A 23863-nucleotide genomic window follows, 5' to 3' on the forward strand; every position below is an offset into this window, starting at 1 on the left:
TCAAACTGGATTAAACGGGGAAATAAGGGGTGCCATTTTGATGAGGATGATGTTGTGTGGATGCAACACAAAACATGCATGCCTGAGCAGAACCACATCCACAATAAACAGCTGTGTGGAAGTGCCCTAGAAGAAAGATAGCAGAGAAGTAGGAACAAGAAACAAAAGAAATATCACTGAGTGTGATTTTTTTAAAAATAATTCTCATAATTAATATTTATACCTAGGAAATAGATCAGCTTCCTTAAAAGCACTACACATGTGAAAATCAAAATGGGGAGAGCATTGTCTGGTGTAGCAGTCCTAACTTCAATTACTGTATCCATATATCTTGGGGGGGACGGGACGGGACTATCACATTTGCACAGATAGGGCATTCATTCCCACAGTGGAAGACAAGCAGTATGAACTCCAGTTGTGACGCTTTGTGCAAACGTACCCCACACAATTCATTGGAAAATATTTCTCTTAGAATGAAAAATGGACAAACTAACAAGAGACAGGTGTATTATAACAGGGAAAGGGGATGTTGGACAATATGAATTGTATGCAAATAACTTCTGAAAAACATTTCTGTATTTGGTAAATATGTAAAAGAAGCAATGAGAAGGATACTTCCTCTTGAATCCATCATGAGAAGAGGAATATTGTCTCTGTAGAAAGTGCCTTGTTGAGGTAAGCCTCATTTCTTCTTACAGTATTTATTATTATTATTATTATTATTATTATTATTATTATTATTATTATTATTATTTTGTACACCTTATAGCAACACATAATGAATTCTACTGCCTTTTAGTATTCCTGTACACATATGATCTTTTTAAAATAAGAGCAAGTTACGTTTTTGACATTTTCAGTGATACTTGCGGATTAAGGCTAGGAATGTTCTTTAGGTCTGTACAATCTAGGAAATATACTGATGTTTCCTTTTGATTGCTCATTTTAATTTGTTGGGTTTTTTTGCTTCAGAATTGCCATCTTGCACATAATTTTGCTTGGGTTATATTTCTAAATATGCCTATTTGAAAGTCAAGATCCACTGGAATAAATGGGACTATTTACAAGCATTATATTTCAGTCAAAGGAACTAATTTTTCTATATCGCTGTTTATTTTGAGAGTAGGTAAATAATATGTAACAAGGGCTATGTTCTAGACTAAAATTTGACATTGAATTGTTTTAATTGCAAATTGATTCCATTTTGCAGTTGGCAACATTTCCTGCTCTTTTAGTGACCGTAAAATGGAAACTATGGAAAACAGAATCATTTTAGAAGAGTTGCTGATGAAGAAGTCTCAGCAAAAGAAAAAAATATCTCCAAATAATTACAAAGAACGACTCTTTGTTCTTACGAAAACAAGCCTTTCCTACTATGAATATGACAAAGAGGTGAGGAATAGATTTCTTAGAATGCAGTGTAAGCGGGTAAGAGATCATTGGGTATTTGACCTCTGGTTAAAGCCTTTTCATGTTGGAAAATTGGGCGTTGGAAAATTTCTCGCTACTTACTTTTATATTCTTAGAAAAAAGGAACCAGAAAAGGGTCAATTGACATTAAGAAAATTCGATGTGCGGAGGAAGTGCATCTAGATGAAGCAGCCCCTCCGGAAAGGCAGTATCCCTTCCAGGTAAAGCCGTACACAATAAAATATTTTCGGTAGTGAATTCATATTTTGCTGGATGGTGCCTCTAGTTTGAATGCCCCTCCAAAAAGAGAATATTGATGAAATGTTGGACAATATGAATTGTTGATGAATATGTACTGGTGGCCCAAGACGTTTCAGCCAAAAGACCTCCTTCAGTGGCTTGGTATACTTCAGATACCTTGGGGGAAAAGTCTCCTCCAATAACTCAAATGCAGCAACGCTGAAAGGAAGCCTTTACCAGATGTTTTGGCAAGTGTATTGTTATGAGTTTAGGGTGGGTAGACTGTATGCCTGAGCCCCCTTTAATTCCACCATGGGTTCAGTTCCTGGACTAGCTAGGCTAGCTTCCTAGTGAAGTCACGGCCCCCTAAGTATGGGCCAATGAGGTAACAAAATAAGTGGCTCTGTGCCGGCCATCCTCCTTCAACTCACTGGTAGGCAAAGGCCAGTGTTGGGAGTTGGAAAAGAGAGAGCAAAAGGGAGAAGCGGCAGGCAGCAGGCTGGGCAGTTGGGAGAGACAGAGCCATGCCTGATTCGTTTGAATCTGAGGAAGAAGAAAGTCCTTCTTGGGGTGTTAATGCTGTCAGCCCTTCCAGGCTCAGGTTGTATATATGTGTAAATAAACCATACATCCTAAAAACACCAGTCTCCGTTTTCCCTCAGTCTGGGAAAACTGAACCGAGGGCACATACCTGGAACCTTGGAAATTGGGATGGCATGCGACAATATGAAGCCACTGCATAAAGCTCTCTCTTTTTGGAGTTTTGCTTGGTGGGTGCTTGTGATTTGGAGGAAATGAACAAAAATTTAGGAGATAAATTACAGTGGTACCTCGGGTTACAGACGCTTCAGGTTACAGACTCCACTAACCGAGAAATAGTACCTTGGGTTAAGAACTTTGCTTCAGGATGAGAACAAAAATCGCGGCATGGTGGCAGCAGCGGGAGGCCCCATTAGCTAAAGTGGTACCTCAGGTTAAGAACCGTTTCAGGTTAAGAATGGACCTCCAGAACGAATTAAGCTCTTAACCCGAGGTACCACTGTATTTGGTTTCCACAGGACTTCTGAAATATACTTGGAGCCCTGTAGTGATTTCATGCTCTGAATTGCAGTTTGTCAAACAGTGAATGAAACTTTTCCCCAAACATCTGCTAAATATACATTATTTACACAATGGGCCCCGCGTAATTGGCTAAATCCAGGCGCTCCTGTAGGCCAATCAGGTTACGGATTCACTTCCTCCAGAAGCCTGATCGGCTGTTCCTGTAGGCCAATCAGGTTGCTGAGTCACTTCATCCAGGAGCCTGATTGGCTGCTCCTGCAGGCCAATCAGCTCACTGATTCACTTCCACCTGGAGCTGGATTGGGTGGCTCCTGCAGACCAATCAGACTGCTGCATTCCGGATCCTACCAGTATTATTGTTCTAGGATTCAGCTCAGTACATAACACCTTCTATATTTGCAACGCCCTTTCTAGGGCGGTGGCCTGTCTTGTTCCTACCCAGATAACACCTTGCTGCAAAATATGCTTTGAAAGAGCTTTTGAGGCATAGGGAGCTGTTTTAAACTCACTTCTGCTGTTATTATGATAAATGCTGAGTGTTACACTGCTTTTTGATGACGTGTTTATGTTTTATTTGAATTTTTTGGCTGATAATATTTTTGGTATTGCATCTTATCATTTTTTTTTAAAAAAAAAATTCTGATAATTGATTCTGGATTCAGATCTAAACCCAGCTCAGACTGATTTCCCAAATATACACATTCAAATCTGTTGTATGCACAGCTTGAATTAATTCATCTACCTCCCCCACCATGCACTGTAATTTATAACTCTCTGCACATGGCAGTGTCTAAAATTATACTGGTTTCACCCATATCACACATGAAATACACCAGCATCTGGCAGGCCAGCAGTGCATTATTTATTTTAGTGCTCAGTAACTCCAAAACCATTTCCTCCTATGCATAGATTGTGTACAAAGGTGGCCTTCTGTATGTTTTCTCTGCAAACGAAGAGAGCCGGAGCCGATGGCTGGAAGCTTTGCATAAAGGTAACAAGTTGTTTCATCAGACTCCGAGGACCCTTTAACACAGGGGTCAGCAAACTTTTTCAGCACGGGGCCGGTCCACTGTCCCTCAGACCTTATGTGGGGCCGGACTATCCTTTGAAAAAGTATAATGAACGAATTCCTATGCCCCACAAATAACCCAGAGATGCATTTTAAATAAAAGCACACATTCTACTCATGTAAAAACACCAGGCAGGCCCCACAAATCACCCAGAAATGCATTTTAAATAAAACGACATATTCTACTCATGTAAAAACATGCTGATTCCAGGACCGTCCATGGGCCGGATTTAGAAGGTGATTATACCACGTAAACTTAAGGCATCTCCCTATATGAAAGAGAATGAGGAAAGCCAGCTCAGGTTGAAGTTCAGTATGAGCAATAAAAAAACAAGAAGACGGGTTTTATCTGTTGCTTTTACCTTTGCTTTAGTGTCTTATTTTATGTTTATGCTGTACATTACCTTGAAATTTAAGGTGATGTAAAGTGGTATATAAATGCTTTAAAGCAGGCATCCCCAAACTTCGGGCCTCCAGATGTTTTGGACTACAATTCCCATCTTCCCCGACCACTGGTCCTGTTAGCTAGGGATCATGGGAGTTGTAGGCCAAAAATCAGGAGGGCCGCAGTTTGGGGATCCCTGCTTTAAAGTAATAGAGGACTCGGGAGCTCTGAACCAGAGGCTAAAGCTGCAATCCTGTATCTAGTGACCTGGGAATAAGTCCCATTGAGGCTTACTTTTGAGCAGAATGTGTATAGAAGTGTATAGGACATGTATAGAAGCGCAGTGTGAACCATTTCTAAACTGTTAGTACAGTTATCACTGCACTTATACACTCAGTCAGGGCTGGTCCACAATATTGTGCAGCCTTAGCCGAAAACCAAAATGGAGACCCTCCTGTTCATAAGTTGACTAGACCCCCGGCCGAATCTTGCTTCAGGAGTTGCAGCAGGACAACATCTTCCACTGTTTCTGAGTGTAGCAACCTAGGAGGTGCAGGCTAGGCCCTGGGGCAACCACAGTCCTATCCACCATGACCTCACCACTAGTTTCCATCCCTCAACATTTGCTTGTTGTGGCTCTTGCCTCATCTGCCTAATGGCAGGGCCAGCCCTGACCTCAGTCCATATTCTCAGCATTCACACCTTGTCCGTATGAATTGGCCCTACATCTGAGCTGTTAGTCTACGTGAGGTTATTATTTTATAGCAGAAAGCATTTTCAGTCTCTTCCTCTCTCCCCCCTGCCACCCCGACCTCCTCTGTTTTCTATGCTTTCCAGAGATTCTGGGCAATACAGATTTACTAAACAAGTACCACAGCAGATTCTATTCCAATGGGAAGTTCCTGTGCTGCAATCAAACCTGCAAAGCGGCTCCCGGATGCATAATCTGGGGAAAGTGTAATGTGTTGTTTCATCTCTTTCTATTATTATTTATTTATTTATTTATTTATTTATTTATACCCCACCCATCTGGCTGGGTTTTGGGTTTCCCCACCACTCTGGGCGGCTTCTATTGTTCATACGATGGAAATTCGAGGCTTTTTGTGCCGTTTCTAAAATTATTTATTTTATTTTTATTTTCTCAGGCATTTGCATTTCTTTCTTTCTTTTTACAAACTGCCCATTCAATTCAATTCAATTCAATTCAATATACTTTATTTGACCAATAGTCAGAAAGAAACTGCCCTTTCATATAAAATATCACAAGGCAGTATACAGACCAAAACCACACTTTTGCAATAAAAGCAGCAAAGATGTCAGTAACAGTAAGCCCATGTGAAGAGTGAAGCACTCTGGGAATTGTAGTTCATGGAGGAATTGTAGTTCAATACAGGTTTCCTTAACAGCCCTCAGCATTAGTGAACCAAGAATTCTTTGAGGGAAACCACCATAACTGTTTAAAGCATTATCCTAGTGCTTTAAATGCATGGTGTGAGTAACTATAATGGGGTGACATTCAGCTCAGTTTTACTCATAGCTGACCCACTGAAATTATTATTATTATCTATTATTTATTCAATTTATATACCACCTTTTATCCAAAGATCCCAGGGTGGTGTACAACGTTAAAAACATAATTGACAAAACACAATAATAAGAAACAATCAAACAATCAAAGAAAAAAATTATAACAGTCCCAATGGCACCAGGGAGCCACCACAGGAAAGGTCCTTTCTCGTGTTCCCACTCTCTGAACCTCCCTCTCAGGGAGAGGGGACTCAGAGAAGGGCCTTGGATGACAAGTGCAGGGTCTAGGTCAATTTGTATGGGGAGAGGTGGTCCTTAAGGTATTGAGATCCTGAGCTTTTTAGCATTAGTAAGTTAGCACCATTAATTTCAGTAGGTTTGCTCTGAATACAACTTGCTTAAATACTGCACATCATTTATCTGGGATATATCATTTTAGATTGCAGGTGGGAGTTTATATGATTGGATGCTCCTATTCCATACATACATTCATTCATTCAATCAATCAATCAATCAATCAATCAAATCCTTCCATATAGAAAGAAAGCTGGCATATCGGAAGGAAGAGTTGCAGCCTAGCTTTTCCCCCACCATAGGTGCTTATTTGAAGAAGAGCAGCCCACTTGCAGATGGAAGTACAGTGGTACCTCGACAACCAAACAATTCGACTTCCGAAGATTTCGACTTCCGAAGTCGACAATCCCGGAAGTTTTTTCTGCGTGCGCAGTTGCCGCATGCGCAGAAGCGCCGCTTCGACAACCGAAGACTTCGACTTACGAAGACGGCCGTGGAACGGATCGTCTTCGTAAGTCGAGGTACCACTGTAGTACTTCTCAGACTGAGCCTTTCCCAACAGTGAGGGGGAACCACAGCAAATTTGCTGGAAGAGAAATAACCAATGCCTTGTTGTTTTTACAAAGCTGCAAATGTCAGTGAGCTGAAGTATTTCCAAAACAAACTATCTCCATGCAAATATTGCTCTCCGTCCGAGTTCTTGGCACAAAACATCACTGTTTTGTTTGCCAGTTAACTTGTACAGTTAGATGAGGAGGAAGAAACTCTTCCCAACCACCCTTTAGACTCTGAGGTTTTCAGCACAATGCAGTTGTTAAGTACTGACTTTTTCAAACAGCTTAGGCTTTTAAAGAAGCGTTTATACCATGCTTGCTTAGAATGTAGGAATATAAATGGATTAGACCAAGGTCCGCATTGTAACCCCACAGTCTGTTTTCAACCAGATTCTCTCTAGACGCTCTCAAAAGGTAATGAGGGAGCAATGCAGCTCACTCTGGGTTAGTCCAGTACTCCTATGGTAATAAACAAAGCATGGATATTCAGGGCATTAATTTCACCCAGCATTTCCCCCCTTAATTCTTTATATAGATTACAGTCTTCACAGTGCAAGCAGTGCAGTGAAACCGCTTCCACCGGTACCAGGAGCACAGGTGAATGAGAAACTTTCCCACAGTGAATATGGATTGTTTATACTCTAGATATGCTACTTCCATTAGGAGGAACAATGTGGGACTGTTTGAAAGAAGAGGGGCCCTTCTCTCATCTTTCTCTTGGAACAGATGGAAAGAGTAGATATTTTAAATCACGTAAACGGTGAAGGATGTCAATGTAGGGTCATCTTCTCAAAACTTGTAAGGGATTAGACCAAGCTATTCAGACACCAGAACACACCAGGAATAGGTACTAGAGAATTTTATTCCAGAATTATTACAGTAAAGAAGATTGAAGGTTGTAGCAGAAAGTTAGCATGCTTACACATACAAAGACATTTCCTCACAAGAATCAGATTATTAAGAGATGACCATGAGCATGTGATTTTATAACCCTGCAGCTATTTATGCCAAGCCCCACAAAGGGTCGTTTGTGATAACAAACTATTTAGCATCTCTATTGGCCAAGCACAGATGAGACCACCAGACCCACCCCCATTAAGTCAGTTTAGCTAGCATACGCACTGACTCTGCTAATAATCTTGAAACTGAGTCAACTTACTCAGTTTTCATGAGCCAGCATCCTAGCTTAAATGTCTGCTGAGACCCCACTTCCACTCTGGGCATCTAAAAATAGTTCCCCTGCTCCCATGCCCAGACCAAAACATACAATCTTAGATTATATCTGTGCCAACTCTATACATAGACAGGATTTTCACTGGGTTTGACCATTTCAAGTTTAATTCTTTTCTTTCAGCTGCTGCTACCAGGATTTAATATCAGCTCAGTAGTTTTCCACTGAGAATACCCATGTCCTTTCACTTTCACACACATTGTCAAGCATTCCAGCTTTCACCAGCACTTGATCTTTTCAGGACCTTTCCCCTTTCAGTTCCCCAACCTCCTCCTGGTAACCTGGCCCAACTCTCCTGTTATCTCCTTGGCAGCTTGTGATTTAGCACTTTTTGCAAGGAGATTTCTAAGCAACTTAAAGCAATTCTCTGATCTATGGTGTATAATGTATAGCCTGTTTATATTCAGTCAATAGCCTCACAACAACCATAGGTTTGTTGCTTCTGATGGGATTTCCATAAAGAAATGCAGTGAACTGCAAATGGCCTAAACAGAAGGGTGTACCTTTCGCACTCGATCCCCCTTTTCGTACTGACAATGGTAGTCATTCATAGGCCATCTCTTCTGCAAACCCAAGTGGTAGCTTGTTTGCTTAGGGTTGGTTGAGCAAGCACAGGATGATTCACTTCTGCTCTAGGCAGCAAACAGGATGACCCAGGATACAATTTTAATAGTTGTTTGTGACTCTCGCTACATGGAACAGTCATGATAACTTTGTCCAGAAGTGGGCGACATTTTTACTCCCAATGGCCACATGCAGCTGTGGGCAGTCACAGGAGTGGAGGAGGGTGCTGTACGTCAGTGATTAGTTCATAGTTCGTTGGCATCATATACAGTGGAACCTCGGTTTACGACTACCTCCGTTTACGAACGCTTCGGTGAGCAAACGCCGCAGACCCAGAAGTGTTTACATCCGGGTTCCACGGCATCGGGTGCGCAGAAGCAATCTGTGCAGAGCGAACGCCTCCGTGGAATGGATTGCGGTCGCAAACCGAGGTACCACTGTAATTGTACAAATTACAGATACTGATTTTTCTGGTCATGTAGATGAAGGACCTTAACCACAGTTGTTTTAAGGATTAATGAGATTACGCTTGTAAAGTACACGGAACACTTGAAAAGTGCTGTGTAATTAGTTGTTGTTGAAACGGCAATGATTTCTTCCTCTAAATTCTCTGTGTGGCATATCTTATGTTACCGGCTTCCAGAACGACGAGTACGACCATCAACCTCCAGGTCAAACATTCGACAAGTCATTTCTGAAAGAAGCAGTAGCTATTTATAATTATGAGCCAAAAGGAAACTCTGATGTTCCTCTTGTGAAAAACAATAAATATTATGTTATGGATGATGAGGCTCCTGATTGGTGGCTAGTGAAGGATTTGGACGGGTAAGTTCCCTCTGCGTTGTTTAGAGAGATTTCCTTATTACTGCAGTATAGTTTTCATATTCTGTTAGTGGAAGAACTCAGAAGAATTCTAATGAAGAATTACCCCAGTTTAACAAACAAACCCGCTGTGTTACTTTGTTTAAAGCTTGTCTAATGACCAATTCGGATGGTGCATGAACTAAATATGTTTCCATGGGTGGTTGGTGGTCTTGGATTAGGTTCAAATCTCAGTGAAGAAGCTCCATGAGACTTTGGTTCATTCAAAGTCCTTCTCATCTAATCCACCTCGGCCCACAGGGTTTCTGTGAGGATAAAATGGGGGAGAAACCATATGTATGCTGTCATACAAACAGCAAAGGTGCGATGTAAATGTTATTTATGAATAACCGTGATGAGTACTTGTGCGTATGATCTACCTACATCTACAACATGGGAAGTGCTTGTATAAGAATGGGAGTTCTCTGAGATTGGAAAAAGTGCAAGAGCCAGAGAGGTTAGCTGGCTTCACATACTTTGACTTGTGCAGTCCTATCAGCCAGTGGAGTAATCTGCTGTTATGCCAGAGTTTACACTGATGTTGTCCCGGCAGCAATGTGAAAAGCTCAATCATAATAAAGAGGTAATAAACCAATTATGGCACCCACTTCCACAAAGACACTAGCAACACCATGACTATCCACCAACCAAATTGCTGCTCCTGATCCCACATGGATGGAAGGCACCAATTATCATGCAGTACCAGCAGAAACACCATGGCAACTTCATGTCACCTGGTCCCTATTTGTTTCATTTTATTGCGCATCATCTTCCTTCCAAGTGCTTCATGTAGGTTTTAAAAAATAACTTTTTGTGTGTATTTTTCATTTGCAGAAATGAGGGCTTTGCACCCCGTGCCTATTTGAAGGAGGTATCCCAGGCCACTGAAAAACCGGGGTAAATCCCAATCCATCCATTTTGACTTCTATATTCTATACTGAATATACCAAAGAGAGAATCCATATGTATTTATTCTGCGAAACCAGGAATGGCTAGGCTGTGCTCCTGTCCTGCAGATGTTGTTCAACTCCTTCAGTTTCAGTGAGGAACATAGGAAACAGCCTTATTCTGAGTCAGATCGTGGTCTTTCTGGCTCACTATCGCCTAGGTGTAGATTCATATCAGTGTTGCAGTTCTCATGGCGACCGGGGGAATAAATGGAGAACTCATTGTGTCTTTTTTGCATTTTCAGAAGAAGCGTCGATAAAGCTAAAGCGTCATCAACTGAAGAGGAGGAAAGCATTGCTAATAATGAGTGAGGCGGATATTGGGTGTGGTTGAACATTGGGATGGTGGTGGACAATGCATTAGTTTAAGTCAGGCTTCCTCAACCTCGGCCCTCCAGATGTTTTTGGCCTGCAACTCCCATGATCCGTAGCTAGCAGGACCAGTGATCAGGGATGATGGGAATTGTAGTCTCAAAACATCTGGAGGGCCAAGTTTGAGGAAGCCTGGTTTAAGTATTCAGTGCGGGGAGACCTTTACTACGGGATAGGCAAACAGAGATATAAACGTCCTGTCCTGCCGGCATTGATATACACAGCACTACTGCTACTGCCAGCTTCTGCCATGCTTCTGTCTGTGCAGAGACTACAACATGGGTGGTGTGGTGGTCTAAACCACTGAGTCTCTTGGGCTTGCCAATCGGAAGGTTGGTGCCAACCTAGCCGATCAAAAGCACACCAGTGCAAGTAGATAAATAGGTACCACTGCAGCGGGAAGGTAAACAGTGTTTCCGTGAGCTCTGGTTTCCGTCACGGTGTTCCGTTGCGCCAGAAGCAGTTTAGCCATGCTGGCCACAGGACCCGGAAAGCTGTCTGTGGACAAACGCCGGCTCCCTCAGCCTGAAAGTGAGATGAGCGCCACACCCCATGGTTGCCTTTGACTGGATTTAATCGTCCAGGGGTCCTTTACCTTTATATTACACAGCACTACTGCCAGCTTCCCCATGCTTCTGTCTGTGCAGAGACTACGACATACTGTCATTATTACTGTTTCTTGTATTTGCATCCCACTCTTCCTCCTCCATCTAAAGGGTGTTCCAAATCTCCCATTACACACACACACCACGATCTTTTTGGGTGGTGCTAGACAAGCTGTCATTTTCCCATCTCATCTGAACATTTGCAACATGTAGATAGCATGACCCATGTATCTTATACTCTGTTGTAAGGACTGCTGCAGCACTTCTCAGCAATTAGGGAAAAGTCTATTGTAATGATTGATGAGATAATGTTCTTGAAGCATTTGGGGTGGGGGGAAGCGATGCATACATATATTCTCTGGGTTGTGTGTGTGTTGTGCTACCCACATTAAATACTGTAAATGTGGCAGCAATCATCCATTGCTACAGTGGTAATTGAAAATTCCTTTTCAGGCAAGTTCAAGCCTTAAAAGGTTTCGCAGAAATATTTACTTAGAAACTGCATGTGACAGCCACTGCTTAGTAAATATGTGAGGGTTTTAAAAGTGAGTTTCAGAACTTTTTAACATGGCTCATGGGATGCTTAGCAACATGAACATATTCTTTAAGCGATTTATCAGATAACTTTATTCCAAAATCATGGCATGCTCATTGCACGAGAGAGAGTCTTCAATCCTCTTTCAAATAATGAATGTGCTACTCCATAATAATGCAATTACAGAATAATTGTATGCTGTGAATGTAATATGTTAGCAATTTCTTTTGTTGCAGTTGGTATGCTGGTAGACTCTCAAGGGCCCAGGCAGAACAACTCCTGCAGCAGAAGGTAGTGTTTATTAGGTTTTGCATTTATTAGGTTTATGCATTGCCTTTAGCTGCAAGCATTCGCTTCCTTCCTTTGTAATAGTGCAAGCTGGGAGTGTCAGAGAATTCCATGAAAATCAATCCAGTGAATACGATTGGTATTCACTCACAACATGTTGTTGTTGTTTTTAATTTTTTTAAAAAAGCCTACAGCCAATTAATGACTTTCTTTATACAGGGTTTCAACATTTCCTTTACATCGAAGTGAATGGTGTGGAAACAATTATGTCATTGTTTACATTAAATCCATAGCATATGAAAGGAATGATTTATATTATGTTAAATAGCATACAGTGAGATGGATAATGTAGTATTTGGCAGAAACAGAACTTCAGCAGAACGGAAACGTCACTGATTGTGCCAAAGTTGAGGTTGGAATCGAAATTGCTACCTTCTTATGTTGCTGTTATATATTTTATATCCCACCTTTTCATAGCTGTCAAGTTCTCCCTTTTTAAAGGGGAAATTCCCTTATGCTGAATAGGCTTCCTCGCAAGAAAAGGGAAAATTTGACAGCTATGCACCTTTTCCCCTGATGATACTCAAGGCAGCTAGCGAGGGCCAAACTTTGTTGTGCAGCTTCACACCGCATAGCTAATTCTTCTAACGGCAGATGCAGAGAGGCCAAGCTAGATCAGGCTATGCTCCCGATCAGAACCCCATCACTGCCACACACCTGCCTGTTCACAATGAGAGTAAAACAAGTCTACTTAATGGCCCTGACACTCCTGGAATTAGCAAACTGTAGTGGAAGAGATCCCAACTCAAAATATTCAGTTGGCGTTCACTTTAAAATTTGAGGGCACCAAGAGGGAGTTGAACACTCCTGAGACAAGCAGCTGACTCCCCTCCTGCCTCTCCATTAATGGACCCCTGCTAATACCTGAAGAAAACAAACTCTTCCACATGAACATTATAATTAGATCACAAACTGAATTAAGAGAAAATGTGCTTAGGATGGGTGGCTATGCTATTGTTTCTCTTTCAGAGGGCTAAGATCTTTCCAGCCCTCCTCCCAATTAACGTCTTCCATTCTGTGCCTACACCCCTCAATATATATTTTTCTGATGCAAATTAAGGAGTCATGGGGCTCAGCTATACAGCTGCAAATAAAGCGTTTTAAGTGCAAAATACAATGTGACACTAGATGGCGGTGATGAGCCTTATGGAAAATTCAGCGTATATTTAAAAACGCTTTTTAAAAAGGCATTTTTTTATATGTGTCTAGGGTGAACTTTGTACATAAGCATGTCAGCTGCCTCTCAGTGTGTTGGTGATGTCCGTCCTTGCATATGGTTTGCTTGCAGTGACCCGTGGTGATTGGCAAGGAGCTATACGAAAGCATAATTTGCCGCACTTTTAGAACATCTCTAATACAGTCGTACCTTGGTTCTCGAACGTAATCCATTCCGGAAGTCTGTTCGACTTCTGAAACGTTCGAAAACCAAGGCACGGCTTCCAATTTGCTGCAGGAGCTTTCTGCACTCAAGCGGAAGCCCCATCGGACGTTCAGTTTCTGAAAAACGTTCAAAAACTGGAACACTTGCTTTCGGGTTTTCGGCATTCAGGAGCCAAAACGTACGAGTACCAAGGTGTTCAAGAACCAAGGTACAAGTGTATATGAATGAAACAGGCCTCACGATTTATGAAACCAACAGAGCCTCCACCCTCTCAACTACTACAAAGGTTCTCTTCTGGTTTTTATTAAAAGGGGAAGGATGGGGCTTTCATGGTTCGTAATTCCAGCCATGCGGGGAAATATACCGTATCTGTACTCAGCATGACTTTCAGGTAAGTAGGCAAGGTATATATAATAGGCTATACCCCTCCAATACAAGGTATACCTGATTTAACGTATTAGTCTTCCCTCAAAGGTGAACTCAAGCTGCACAGTTGCTTTTTCTGGATTCAGATTGCATCTGTGTTCACATATAATTCAAATTAAAGTGTCCCTATTCTGAAGGCTTGTTTCAGTGCTACGTGCTTGTCTATATTCAAGCTCATGGGGAAACAGGCAGAGAGAGTGGGAGGTGGAGAGAGAAATTAGGAGGTATGATAGGAACTGACAGTTAGTGGCAAATAAGTTGAAAGGAGAAGAAATTACAGGAGATGAGCAAAAAAATACTTGGAGACGCAGAAGGAAGGGGAAAATATAAAACAGATTGCGCTCTCTACTTAGAGCCTTTGGATCAGCAAATTCTGCTAAAAGAAAAGAGAGACTGAGGACTCAGCTATACAGCTGCAAATATAACATTTAAAGTGTGTTTTAAGTTTATTAAACAAATGTGACACTAGATGGCGATGGTGAGCTAATGGCAAATTCAATATATATTTTTAAACCTTTTCCTTAAAAAAGCATTCTCACAGTGTTTTTTTTGTATATGTCTAGATTCAGCCCCAGGTCTCCAGAACCAATGTCTAGACTTAACTTGAGAAAAGCTAAACTACAGTATAGAACTCTGCCCCAAGGGAATTGCTGTAGCAAATAATTTAGCCGTTACCAAAGGGATTAGTTATCAATAGTGAATTATGTGTGTAATAGCCAGGTGATTATGTCTAGCTCCATCTCTGTCTACCACCACTTTGTGACTGGGGGGGGGCCTCAATAATTTTTACTCCTCCCCAGTGGACTTTGGAAAAACCCTCCACTAAGAGATTCCTCTCCTTTTCCTTATGCTAGCTGGAATGGTTTGTCTTCATTTTTTCCAGAGATAAAAAAGGTATCGTTAAACACTACCATGTCAATGTAAACAACAAAAAACAGTTTTACCTGGCTGAGAATTACTGTTTTGATTCAGTTCCTGAACTTATTCATTATCATCAGCACAATTCAGCAGGTAAATCACTTTGTCATTTCATGATTTGCATTGTGTTTGTGAATGTCAATTTCCCTATTGTATGTGTTTGCTTTTAGTACAATCCTACACATGTCTATTCTGGAGTAAGTTCCATTGTGTTCAATGGGTCTTACTCCCTACTAGGTGTATTTGTGATTGTAGTCTAAGAGTGTGAGCTAAGAATTCCCAAGCTTCATCTTACTTCATTCTCTGACTAGCTAGGTAGAGTCAGGGGCGTATCCAGGATCAAAACTAGGGGGGGCAAGGGGCGGGGCCAAGGCACGGGAGGGGAGGGGCCACAAAGTGGGAATGTGGGCGGGGCTACAGAGCCCAGGTGAAATCAAAATAAACCTGAAGCGACGGCGGCGAAGGGGAGAAAACCAGCGGCCGCCTAGAGGAGAAGAGGGAAGTCTGGGGGTGGGCGGGGGGGGGGGAGAGAAGGGAACCAGGCTTGGATCGGGGCCTCCGCGGAGGTCTGGAGCAAAGCCCCGGCCTCCGCGAAGCTATCCGAGGCTCCGTTGCTGCAGCGGTCTGGCAGGCGCTGAACGACTCCCGACGTTCGGGAGACCTTTGAGCACAGCTGCGCTGTGCGCATGCGCCCTGCACGGCGGCCGCCGGAGTCCACAGCCGCGCTGTGCGCATGCGCAAAGGTCTCCCGAACGTCGGGAGCGTCAGCCCTTGCCCCCTCCCACACAGCGCAGCTGTGTGGACTCCGCACGGCTCGGGCGCAAGAGACTGCTGCGGGCGCCGAACTCGCGCTCCGCTGGGCTGTCCTCCGCCTCTGCCCACCAGCCCCGCCGGCAGCGCCACTCTTGCCCGCAGCTGCCCGACCGGCCCTGCCTCTAGAGTAGGGCAGCGGCCCCTCCCTGCCCCGCGGTGGGTACGCCCTTGGGTAGAGTTATGCGCAAACTGCTCTCTCTTAGCCTCAATTTCCTAATGGCAATACTGACAGTGCCTAAACATGTTTACTCAGAAGTATAAGTCCCATTGTGTTCAGTGAGGCTCACTCCAAGGCAAACTGGGCATAGAATTGCAGCCTGAGAAGATTCTACTAGGCTTACCATTGCTGGTCCTATCATTGGGCAGTGAGTTGCTGCTTCTTGGCAGCTGATGTTTAATTTCAAGAAAGGACAGCAAATGGTTAATTATTTATTGGTTTTCTTTTATTATGGAAAGATCCAACATCTTCAAGTCCTGCGTAAATGAGAAGGGGAGCGGGTGGCGCTGTGGTCTAAACCACTGAGCCTCTTGGGCTTGATGATCGGAAGGTCAGCATCAAATCCCCGTGACAGGGTGAGCTCCCGTTGTTCTGTCCCAGCTCCTGCCAATCTAGCAGTTCGAAAGAACGTCAAAGTACAGGTAGATAAATAGGTACTGCTGTGGCAGAAAGGTAAATGGCATTTCCATGCGCTCTGGCTTCTTCCACGGTTTTCCGTTGCACCAGAAGCAGTTTAGTCATGCTGGCCACATGACCCGGAAAGCTGTCTGTGGACAAACGCCGGCTCCCGCAGCCAGTAAACCAAGATGAGCCCCACACCCCATAGTCGCCTTTGACTGGACTTAACCATCCAAGGGTCTTTTACCTTTATATCTATAAATGATAATAACTATTAGAGATCCAGGCAAAAGTAGACACAGAACATTAACTATATTTGACAACAGCTTTTGATTTCTCCAATTATCTGCATATTTTAGTCACAGCAAATATTTTTTTCCCCTTGGAAGTAAGGTAAAGGTAAAGGTAAAGGGACCCCTGACCATTAGGTCAAGTCGTGACCTACTCTGGGGTTGCGCGCTCATCTCGCATTATTGGCCAAGGGAGCCGGCGTACAGCTTCCAGGTCATGTGGCCAGCATGACAAAGCCGCTTCTGGCAAACCAGAGCAGCACACAGAAATGCCATTTACCTTCCCGCTGTAGCGGTTCCTATTTATCTACTTGCATTTTGACGTGCTTTCGAACTGCTAGGTTGGCAGGAGCTGGGACCAAGCAACGGGAGCTCACCCCGTCACAGGGATTCGAACCGCCGACCTTCTGATCAGCAACCCCTAGGCTCAGTGGTTTAACCCACAGTGCCACCTGGGTCCCAGCCCTTGGAAGTAGGTCATGCTTATTCACATAAATCAGGGATCAGGAATCTGTGGCCTACCAGAGATTACTGGACTTCAGCTCCAGCTAGTCCCAGTCAGCACCGCCAGTGGTGAGGGACAATGAAGTTGGGAGCCCAGCCCTACCTAGAAACGCTAGGAGTTGAACCTGGGACATTCTACATTCAAAGTAGATGCTCTCTACCACTGAGCTACAAAACGGATACCTCTTTAAGAGAAGTTGAGAAGACATCAACAAAGGGGACAAACGTATTTCCATACCCAGGGTCTCATAACTGAGAAGACCCTGTTATGAGTTGCCATGGAGTGTGCCTTGATTATAGATCTAGATGTTCAGCAGAGCCTCCCCTGCAGATCTTAAGACACAGGTTCCCTTCCTCAGCAAACTTACCTTATTTGGTGAACTTAATTTCTAGGTATAGTTACAAGACTTCGACATGCAGTGTCCACGAAGGCAAACAAAGTTCCATCCACAGCACCTTTGGGAAAAGGTAGGGAGAAGGTTTTTTTGACTGTGGTAGGAAATGAGTAATAGTTTTTCCAGGAAACCTTTCTTCAACAGCAAAAACAAAACAAAAACCCACACTATCTATCTATCTATCTATCTATCTATCTATCTATCTATCTATCTATCTATCATCTATCTATCTATTATAACAACTCTTTCTATCAAACTTAGGCTCCTGGGAGCTAAAGCGTGAAGATATTGTCTTGCTGAAGGAAATAGGGAGTGGTCAGTTTGGAGTGGTGCAGGTGGGAAAATGGAAAAGAAAATACAACGTTGCTGTTAAAATGATCAAGGAAGGATCAATGTCTGAAGATGAATTCTTGGAAGAAGCTGAAACCATGATGTAAGCAAGGGTTTTCCCTAAGTGACACTAAGTCCATATGTGCCTACCCATACATTAGGAACTGCAGTTGAAATTCTTCTGACAGACAGTACCACCCCTGTCTGAGGCAATGCAGGTGGCAGCCGCAGTGAGGGCCTTCTCAGTGGTGGCTCCTGTTCTCTCCATAGAATTCTACCTATTTTGTTGTCATTTTGGCACCAGGCAAAGAGTGCCCTGTTCTTCCAAGCCTTTCAGCCTTAATGTGAGCCCTGCTTATCTGGCTTTTGAGATCTTGAAGCCTTTTAGTTTTTGTCTTCTGTATTTTAAGATTTTCCCTCCGCTTCCTTTTATGTTAACTGCCCTGGGAACCTTTGTTGAACAGTGTAAAAATATTTGCAATAAATCAATAAACGAAAGGGACAGGCAATATGCAGCTCTTGGGGACAGAGTGAAGTGTTTAGGCACCCTTTCCCTAATTTTAATTGCCTCTGTTAAACATTTCAAAGGGGATTGTTTAAACTTTATAGCAACTGCAGACATAGCATCCGTGTTGTTCATGCAATAATTTCAGCTTCAGCTCAGTCGGCAAAACATGAGACTCTTAATCTCAGGGTTGTGGGTTCTAGTCCTATGTTAGGCAAAACATTACTGCATTGCAGGGCATTGGACTAGATCACCTTCTTGGCCCTTCCAACTCTAAAATTATATGATTCTACATAACTAAGATAACCATAGGTTTTGACTGCCCTATCAGTGCCTTTAGTATGAAGCAGCATTTTTGTTGGTTATTTGCAATATTGTTTGATTAGTGTTTCTTTAGATGAGAAACATTTGTGATGCATATGAATGGATGTTCTGGTCAATATGGGTTTTATATTTGCACTGCAATCCCTATTGAAGCACTAGCCATGTTAAGCCTTCCTTGACTATATTTTTGATCCAACTAGCATTGCTCAGCCATAACACTGTTATCAATTATGATGTCTTTATGTAGCTTCGGGGGGGGGGGGCGGGGCGGGCTGAGAATAGACAATAATTGCATGGGTTTCCGGGGGTGTGTGCATGCAAGTGGGCCATGTATGTTTATAAAAGTGTTAAAATCCAATACTTCGTTTTAGGAAACTGAACCACCCCAAACTTGTTAAATTGTATGGTGTTTGCACAAAGATCTATCCCATCTACATAGTAGCTGAATACATGGCTAATGGCTGCTTGCTTAGTTACTTAAAAGCCCATGGCAAAGAGCTACATCCCTTTCAACTGGTGGAGATGTGCTATCATGTTTGTGAAGCAATGGCTTTCCTTGAAAAACATCAGTTCATACACCGAGATTTGGTAAGTTCTTGGAAAGCAGAACTTGGAATGGGTGTGGATTTTTTTTTTAACAACCTGTGGTTGTTTTTTTTTGGGGGGGGGCGGCATTTAGTAGATTCACAGCACTGATCAGCATCACATCTGTTTCTAAGCTGATTTTGTTTCTTGTGCTCTCTGCAAAGGCTGCTAGAAATTGCCTGGTTGATACTGATCTTACAGTGAAGGTGTCCGACTTTGGAATGACCAGGTAAGCTTTAGTCTCAATCTTTAGCGTCAATGGGAGAAAAATCTTATAATGCTGATTAAACACACATGCATTAGTGAGACATTCAAAAATGGCAGCTCTCATGAGAACCTAAGAGGCACCACATTTTCCTTCTCAAATAATCTGGAACAAAACTGCAGTCAAGTCATTCTGGGTTAAGAAACTCATGCTAAGATCAGAGTTGCGTTACTGCTACCAGCATCACAGGCAGCAGCTAAATAAAGGTTTTGTTTGTTTTAAAAGAAGCTGCTTTCTCCACTGCTTCTTGAAGTAAGGGAGCCCTCTGCGGTGTTTAGTGCACAAACCCCTCAGGGGCAGAGGGTTATTTTTTGCAGTCTCCATACAGAGATTGCCTGAACAGTGTTTTGTCAATCCTCATCCCATTCCTGGCTTGTGTATCAAATATGTATTGAAACTTCTTAAAATATTAATACATTTTTAAATACTATTTTGAGGTGGATTTTTTAAAAATAGAAACATCTCTGCTTCGTGGTGAGCTGTAAATTGTTGGGGGGGGGCAAGGGGGGAGAAATTTGTCCATCCCTAAACTAGCCTCAAGCTAGTGGTTATGGAAGGATCTTGGGAAGTTTTCATATTGATATTGCTTATAAGAAACATACTTTACATGTGCCAGAAGGTTGTTGTGAATTTTCAGTGAATTTGGAATTTTCAGTGAATTTGGAATTTTCATGTCCAAACCAGCTTCTACAAAAAAAATGGATAGATGGGTGATTTGATAACCAATATTTTGATATTTGCATTACTGGGTTGTAGCCAGCTCAGTTTTACTCAGAGTGAACCTATTGACATGAATGGATCTAAGTTAGTTATGGGTTAGTTATATGCCTGTCATTGGGTACAACCATCTGGTTGTTTTTGGCAGACATATCAGCAGAGTAGGTTCAATTGAGGTGTCACTTGGATACATCATTTTGTTCCGTGAAGCCTAAACAGTGAATCTTGCCTTGTAGATATGTGCTTGATGACCAGTATGTGAGTTCTTTAGGAACTAAATTTCCCGTGAAGTGGTCAGCACCAGAGGTTTTTCATTATACCAAGTTCAGCAGCAAATCAGACGTGTGGGCCTTTGGTGAGTATGTAATGCAACTATTGAAATTGCTATATGAAGTGAAGAAAAGCCCTTAGATGTCGTTTATCTCAATAAATGGATGGACCTGCGACTGACCAGGCACAGAGTGATGATATAATGCGCCCTAAGGAATTCTTCTGTGAAACCAATAGGACTTGTGCAAGACACATACCTGTGGGATTATGCCCAGATTGTGAAGGTCTATATTGCATGGACTTTCTTTGCCATATAGGAAATATATTTCCAAATGCATGGACAGCTCTTTGTTCTCTTTCTTTTTCTCTCCAGCTTGGTGTTATTTCCTAATTAAATAGCTCAGTGTCCCAAAGCAATTAAAATGTGGACTTTAACGCACTTTCGGAAATACAGCAGTCTTTTAAAAAATATGCAGTCAGATAAATGATCAAATCTAGATACTGCTTCTGCAGAGCTATAGCAGCACTAAACAAAAAGCAGAGGAAAGGCTACCTCTCCGGAGTGGTAGCAACTAGCACAAGGATGCTTTTTATCAGTGGCCAATTTGTACTGTGCCACACCTTTCCACATCCTGCCCATTTTGACCAGCTGCTAGCAGTTCACACAGAGACTGACATGCTCCTTTTTTTGGCTTGTGGATATTTCAAGTGCACTTTCAAAAAAAAGGGGGGTGTAGCTGTGAAGTCAAAGGGAAGTAGCTTGGTGGCAAATGCATGACAGAACGAGAACAAGTTAGAAACACTTATATTAGCGAGAGAGGCTGTGGGTTTTTAAACAGCAGAGGCAATTCAGTATACAGCTGGTCTTTCATCATGTTTTTACTGTGAAATAGCTTTGGGATATTTTATGAGAAACGAGTCATGAATGGAATTAAATAAATAATGGGCATCTTATACAGAATGTGATGCTCCTATATCCAGAAATAAATGTCACACAAATAAGGATGCTTCCAGGCTGTTGCTATTTGGGGGTGGGATTCATTCCCACACCTTGCAAATTCATGTTGCACAATGGAACTTGATTGAATGGTCTTGCGTAACCAAAATACAACATTTTGCAATAAGGAAAGTGATGGGGAAAACACAGTGAAAAGTGGGAGATGATTGCCTGATGCATCATCATCTAACATCCCTGCAAACAAATCAGAATGGAACCTCAACAAATAGCAGACGTCCTCTAACCTCCCTGCAATTTGTTGGCCAACAAATCCACATGAATGCTCAATAAACAAATTGCCCGGAAGCAACCTTTTTATTTTTTAATGTCCTTCTGGGTTTTATGTACCATTATAATACCTTGGTTTTCCCCCACTCTGTGGACATGTCTACAGGAATTTTAATGTGGGAGGTGTTCACTCTGGGGAAACAACCCTATGAGCAGTATGACAATATGCAAGTGATCGAAAAGATTTGCCTTGGCTATCGGCTTTATCGCCCTCAGTTGGCTTCCCAGGCAATCTATCAAATAATGTACAGCTGCTGGAATGAGGTACGTGTGCTAGTTCACTTGAGGCTGAAAAAGAAAAGTGATTTTACCTCCACCCCCACCCTCTTCTCTGCTGTTGCTGTCTTCTGCAGCCGTAGGCCTCTGGTTGCGCCTGGACCTTCTCTTGTCAGTAAAGGCTCACTTATTATTTTAATAGGAGAGGACAAACTCCGCACAAGCACAGAACTTGTCACTCCATTGTAGTGAGAAGACTGAGTGTGTAGGAGTCCTACGTGTGTGCAGTGGTTTGGACTAAGGTGTCTGACTTTAAATGATAATACATCAGAATTGAACGGAATCTTGAACGGTTATGGTTTTCATAAAAGCATTATTTTGTCAAAAGATTAGCTTAAATTAATAAGAGAAGCATTACCTTCCCTGGAAAGTGTGCACGCACACACACACACAAAAGCTTCTTTGACTTTTTAAACAGGAAGGCTGTGATGTAGAAAAATAAACCTGTAGTACTGTTTTTGTAGCCTAGCACGCCTACAAAAAAGTAAATGTGTTTGTGTACCTCTTGATTTAGTCAACCTCATTCTTAAGTGCATCAGTAGCTATGTACCCTTCATTTCACATCTGACCCCATTTTTTTTAAAAAAAGTTTAACACCACTCCAAAAGTTTATGAGTGTGTGGTACTGCCACATGCACTATTTATAGGTACTGATCCAAAAATACACTCCGTGTTTTATTATTATGGCACCTGTATTTAGGTACTGTTCAGACTGGTCACATTTGTGGTGGGCATTGGAGATAGTTCAGGTTCAGAAGGCATGTAAAACATTCCAGGTTTAATCCCCGATACCCTCTTAGACGAAGGCTCTCAAGCTTTGGGATTGGGAGACACCTCTGCCTGAGACCTTGGAGACCCATTCTCAGTCAGAGTACACAATACTGGGCTAGATAGACCAATGCTATGAGGATGAGCAAGGAACATTACGTGCTCAAAGAGGAGCTTGTTTGACAAAAAGTTTCCAAAGACGAAACAATAAATGAAATGTAGATGACCTTCCAAAGTTCTTCATGCTATGGCACGGAATGTTCCCCACATATTAAGGTTCCTACTAGCCCAGGCCTTGCAATTGGTGGAGGAGCTCTTTTTGGTCCCCCAGTGGGTGTGACTCATGGGGTGGTGACATAAAGCGAGGCCTTCTCGGTGATGTTGGTGCCCCAGTTCAGTCCATGACTTTGTTACAAAGCTAGAGGAGATCTTTTAGTCCAATTTCTTCTGCTTGCTGTACTGTGTTTTATTGTATGTTGGTTTTAATTATTGTTACATGTTGATTTTGTGTGTTTTGTATTTGTTAATCACGTTAATAATTATAATAAGAGAGCCAGTGTGGTGTAGTGGTTAAGACTCGTAATCTGGTGAACCACGTTCGCTTCCCTGCTCCTCCACATGCAGCTGCTGGGTGACCTTGGGCTAGTCACACTTCTCTGAAGTCTCTCAGCCCCACTCACCTCACAGAGTGTTTGTTGTGGGGGAGGAAGGGAAAGGAGATTGTTAGCCGCTCTGAGACTCCTTAGAGTAGTGATAAAGTGGGATATCAAATTCAAACTCATAATAATAATAATAATTGCCACCAATCAATGGCAAGTGCTGAGTTGGTTGGTTTCTCCTTTTCATACAGCTGCCTGAAAAACGTCCCACATTTTGCCATCTGCTTTCTCTCATTGAACCACACAGAGAAGAAGACAAGCACTGAAGAATTGTCCAGCCTTTTCTTTTGTGAGCCCTTGCGCTAATGCCATCTCTAAAATCTGGTTTGGAAACTCTTACCCCAATGATTTATTAAACCAGTGAAACGGCTAAAAGATGAATAAAAGAAATGACATGAGAAGCACATATTGAATTTTTATTTAAATATTCATGGCTTGTTTTTCTTCTTCAGATTACAGCTTTGTTATCAGTTCCAAAGGCTGCTGGGGATCCGTATCTAGTAGTAGAATGCAGTCTGCAAATAGCAGTAGA

At 42.4% G+C, this 23863-nt stretch overlaps 1 protein-coding gene across 1 annotated transcript; it reads left to right on the forward strand.

The window, feature by feature from the left end:
- The first annotated feature begins 1229 nt into the window (after positions 1–1229).
- BMX (BMX non-receptor tyrosine kinase) lies at positions 1230–23724 on the forward strand. Its single transcript, XM_035115829.2, has 18 exons — positions 1230–1392; positions 1527–1631; positions 3622–3703; positions 5004–5123; positions 7077–7138; positions 8980–9161; positions 10032–10094; positions 10390–10452; positions 11893–11947; positions 13697–13776; positions 14695–14822; positions 17346–17420; positions 17609–17780; positions 18878–19094; positions 19256–19320; positions 20310–20428; positions 21735–21892; positions 23523–23724. The coding sequence occupies exons 1-18, from the start codon at positions 1246–1248 to the stop codon at positions 23595–23597; spliced, it is 1968 nt and encodes a 655-aa protein (XP_034971720.2). The 5' UTR covers positions 1230–1245; the 3' UTR covers positions 23598–23724.
- The last annotated feature ends 139 nt before the right edge of the window (positions 23725–23863 follow it).

The sequence above is a fragment of the Zootoca vivipara genome, chromosome 4, assembly GCF_963506605.1.
Source record: "Zootoca vivipara chromosome 4, rZooViv1.1, whole genome shotgun sequence".
In the NCBI taxonomy this organism is placed as follows: Eukaryota; Metazoa; Chordata; class Lepidosauria; order Squamata; family Lacertidae; genus Zootoca; species Zootoca vivipara.

What these genes read in the sequence shown, in the direction of transcription:
- BMX (XM_035115829.2), top strand. Translation starts at nt 1,246, where the DNA reads ATGGAAACTATGGAAAACAGAATCATTTTAGAAGAGTTGCTGATGAAG. An exon ending in CACCGGTACCAGGAGCACAG is followed by an intron (nt 7,139 to 8,979) that starts GTGAATGAGAAA and finishes ACCGGCTTCCAG; the next exon opens with AACGACGAGTACGACCATCA. An exon ending in TGTACAGCTGCTGGAATGAG is followed by an intron (nt 21,893 to 23,522) that starts GTACGTGTGCTA and finishes CTTTTCATACAG; the next exon opens with CTGCCTGAAAAACGTCCCAC.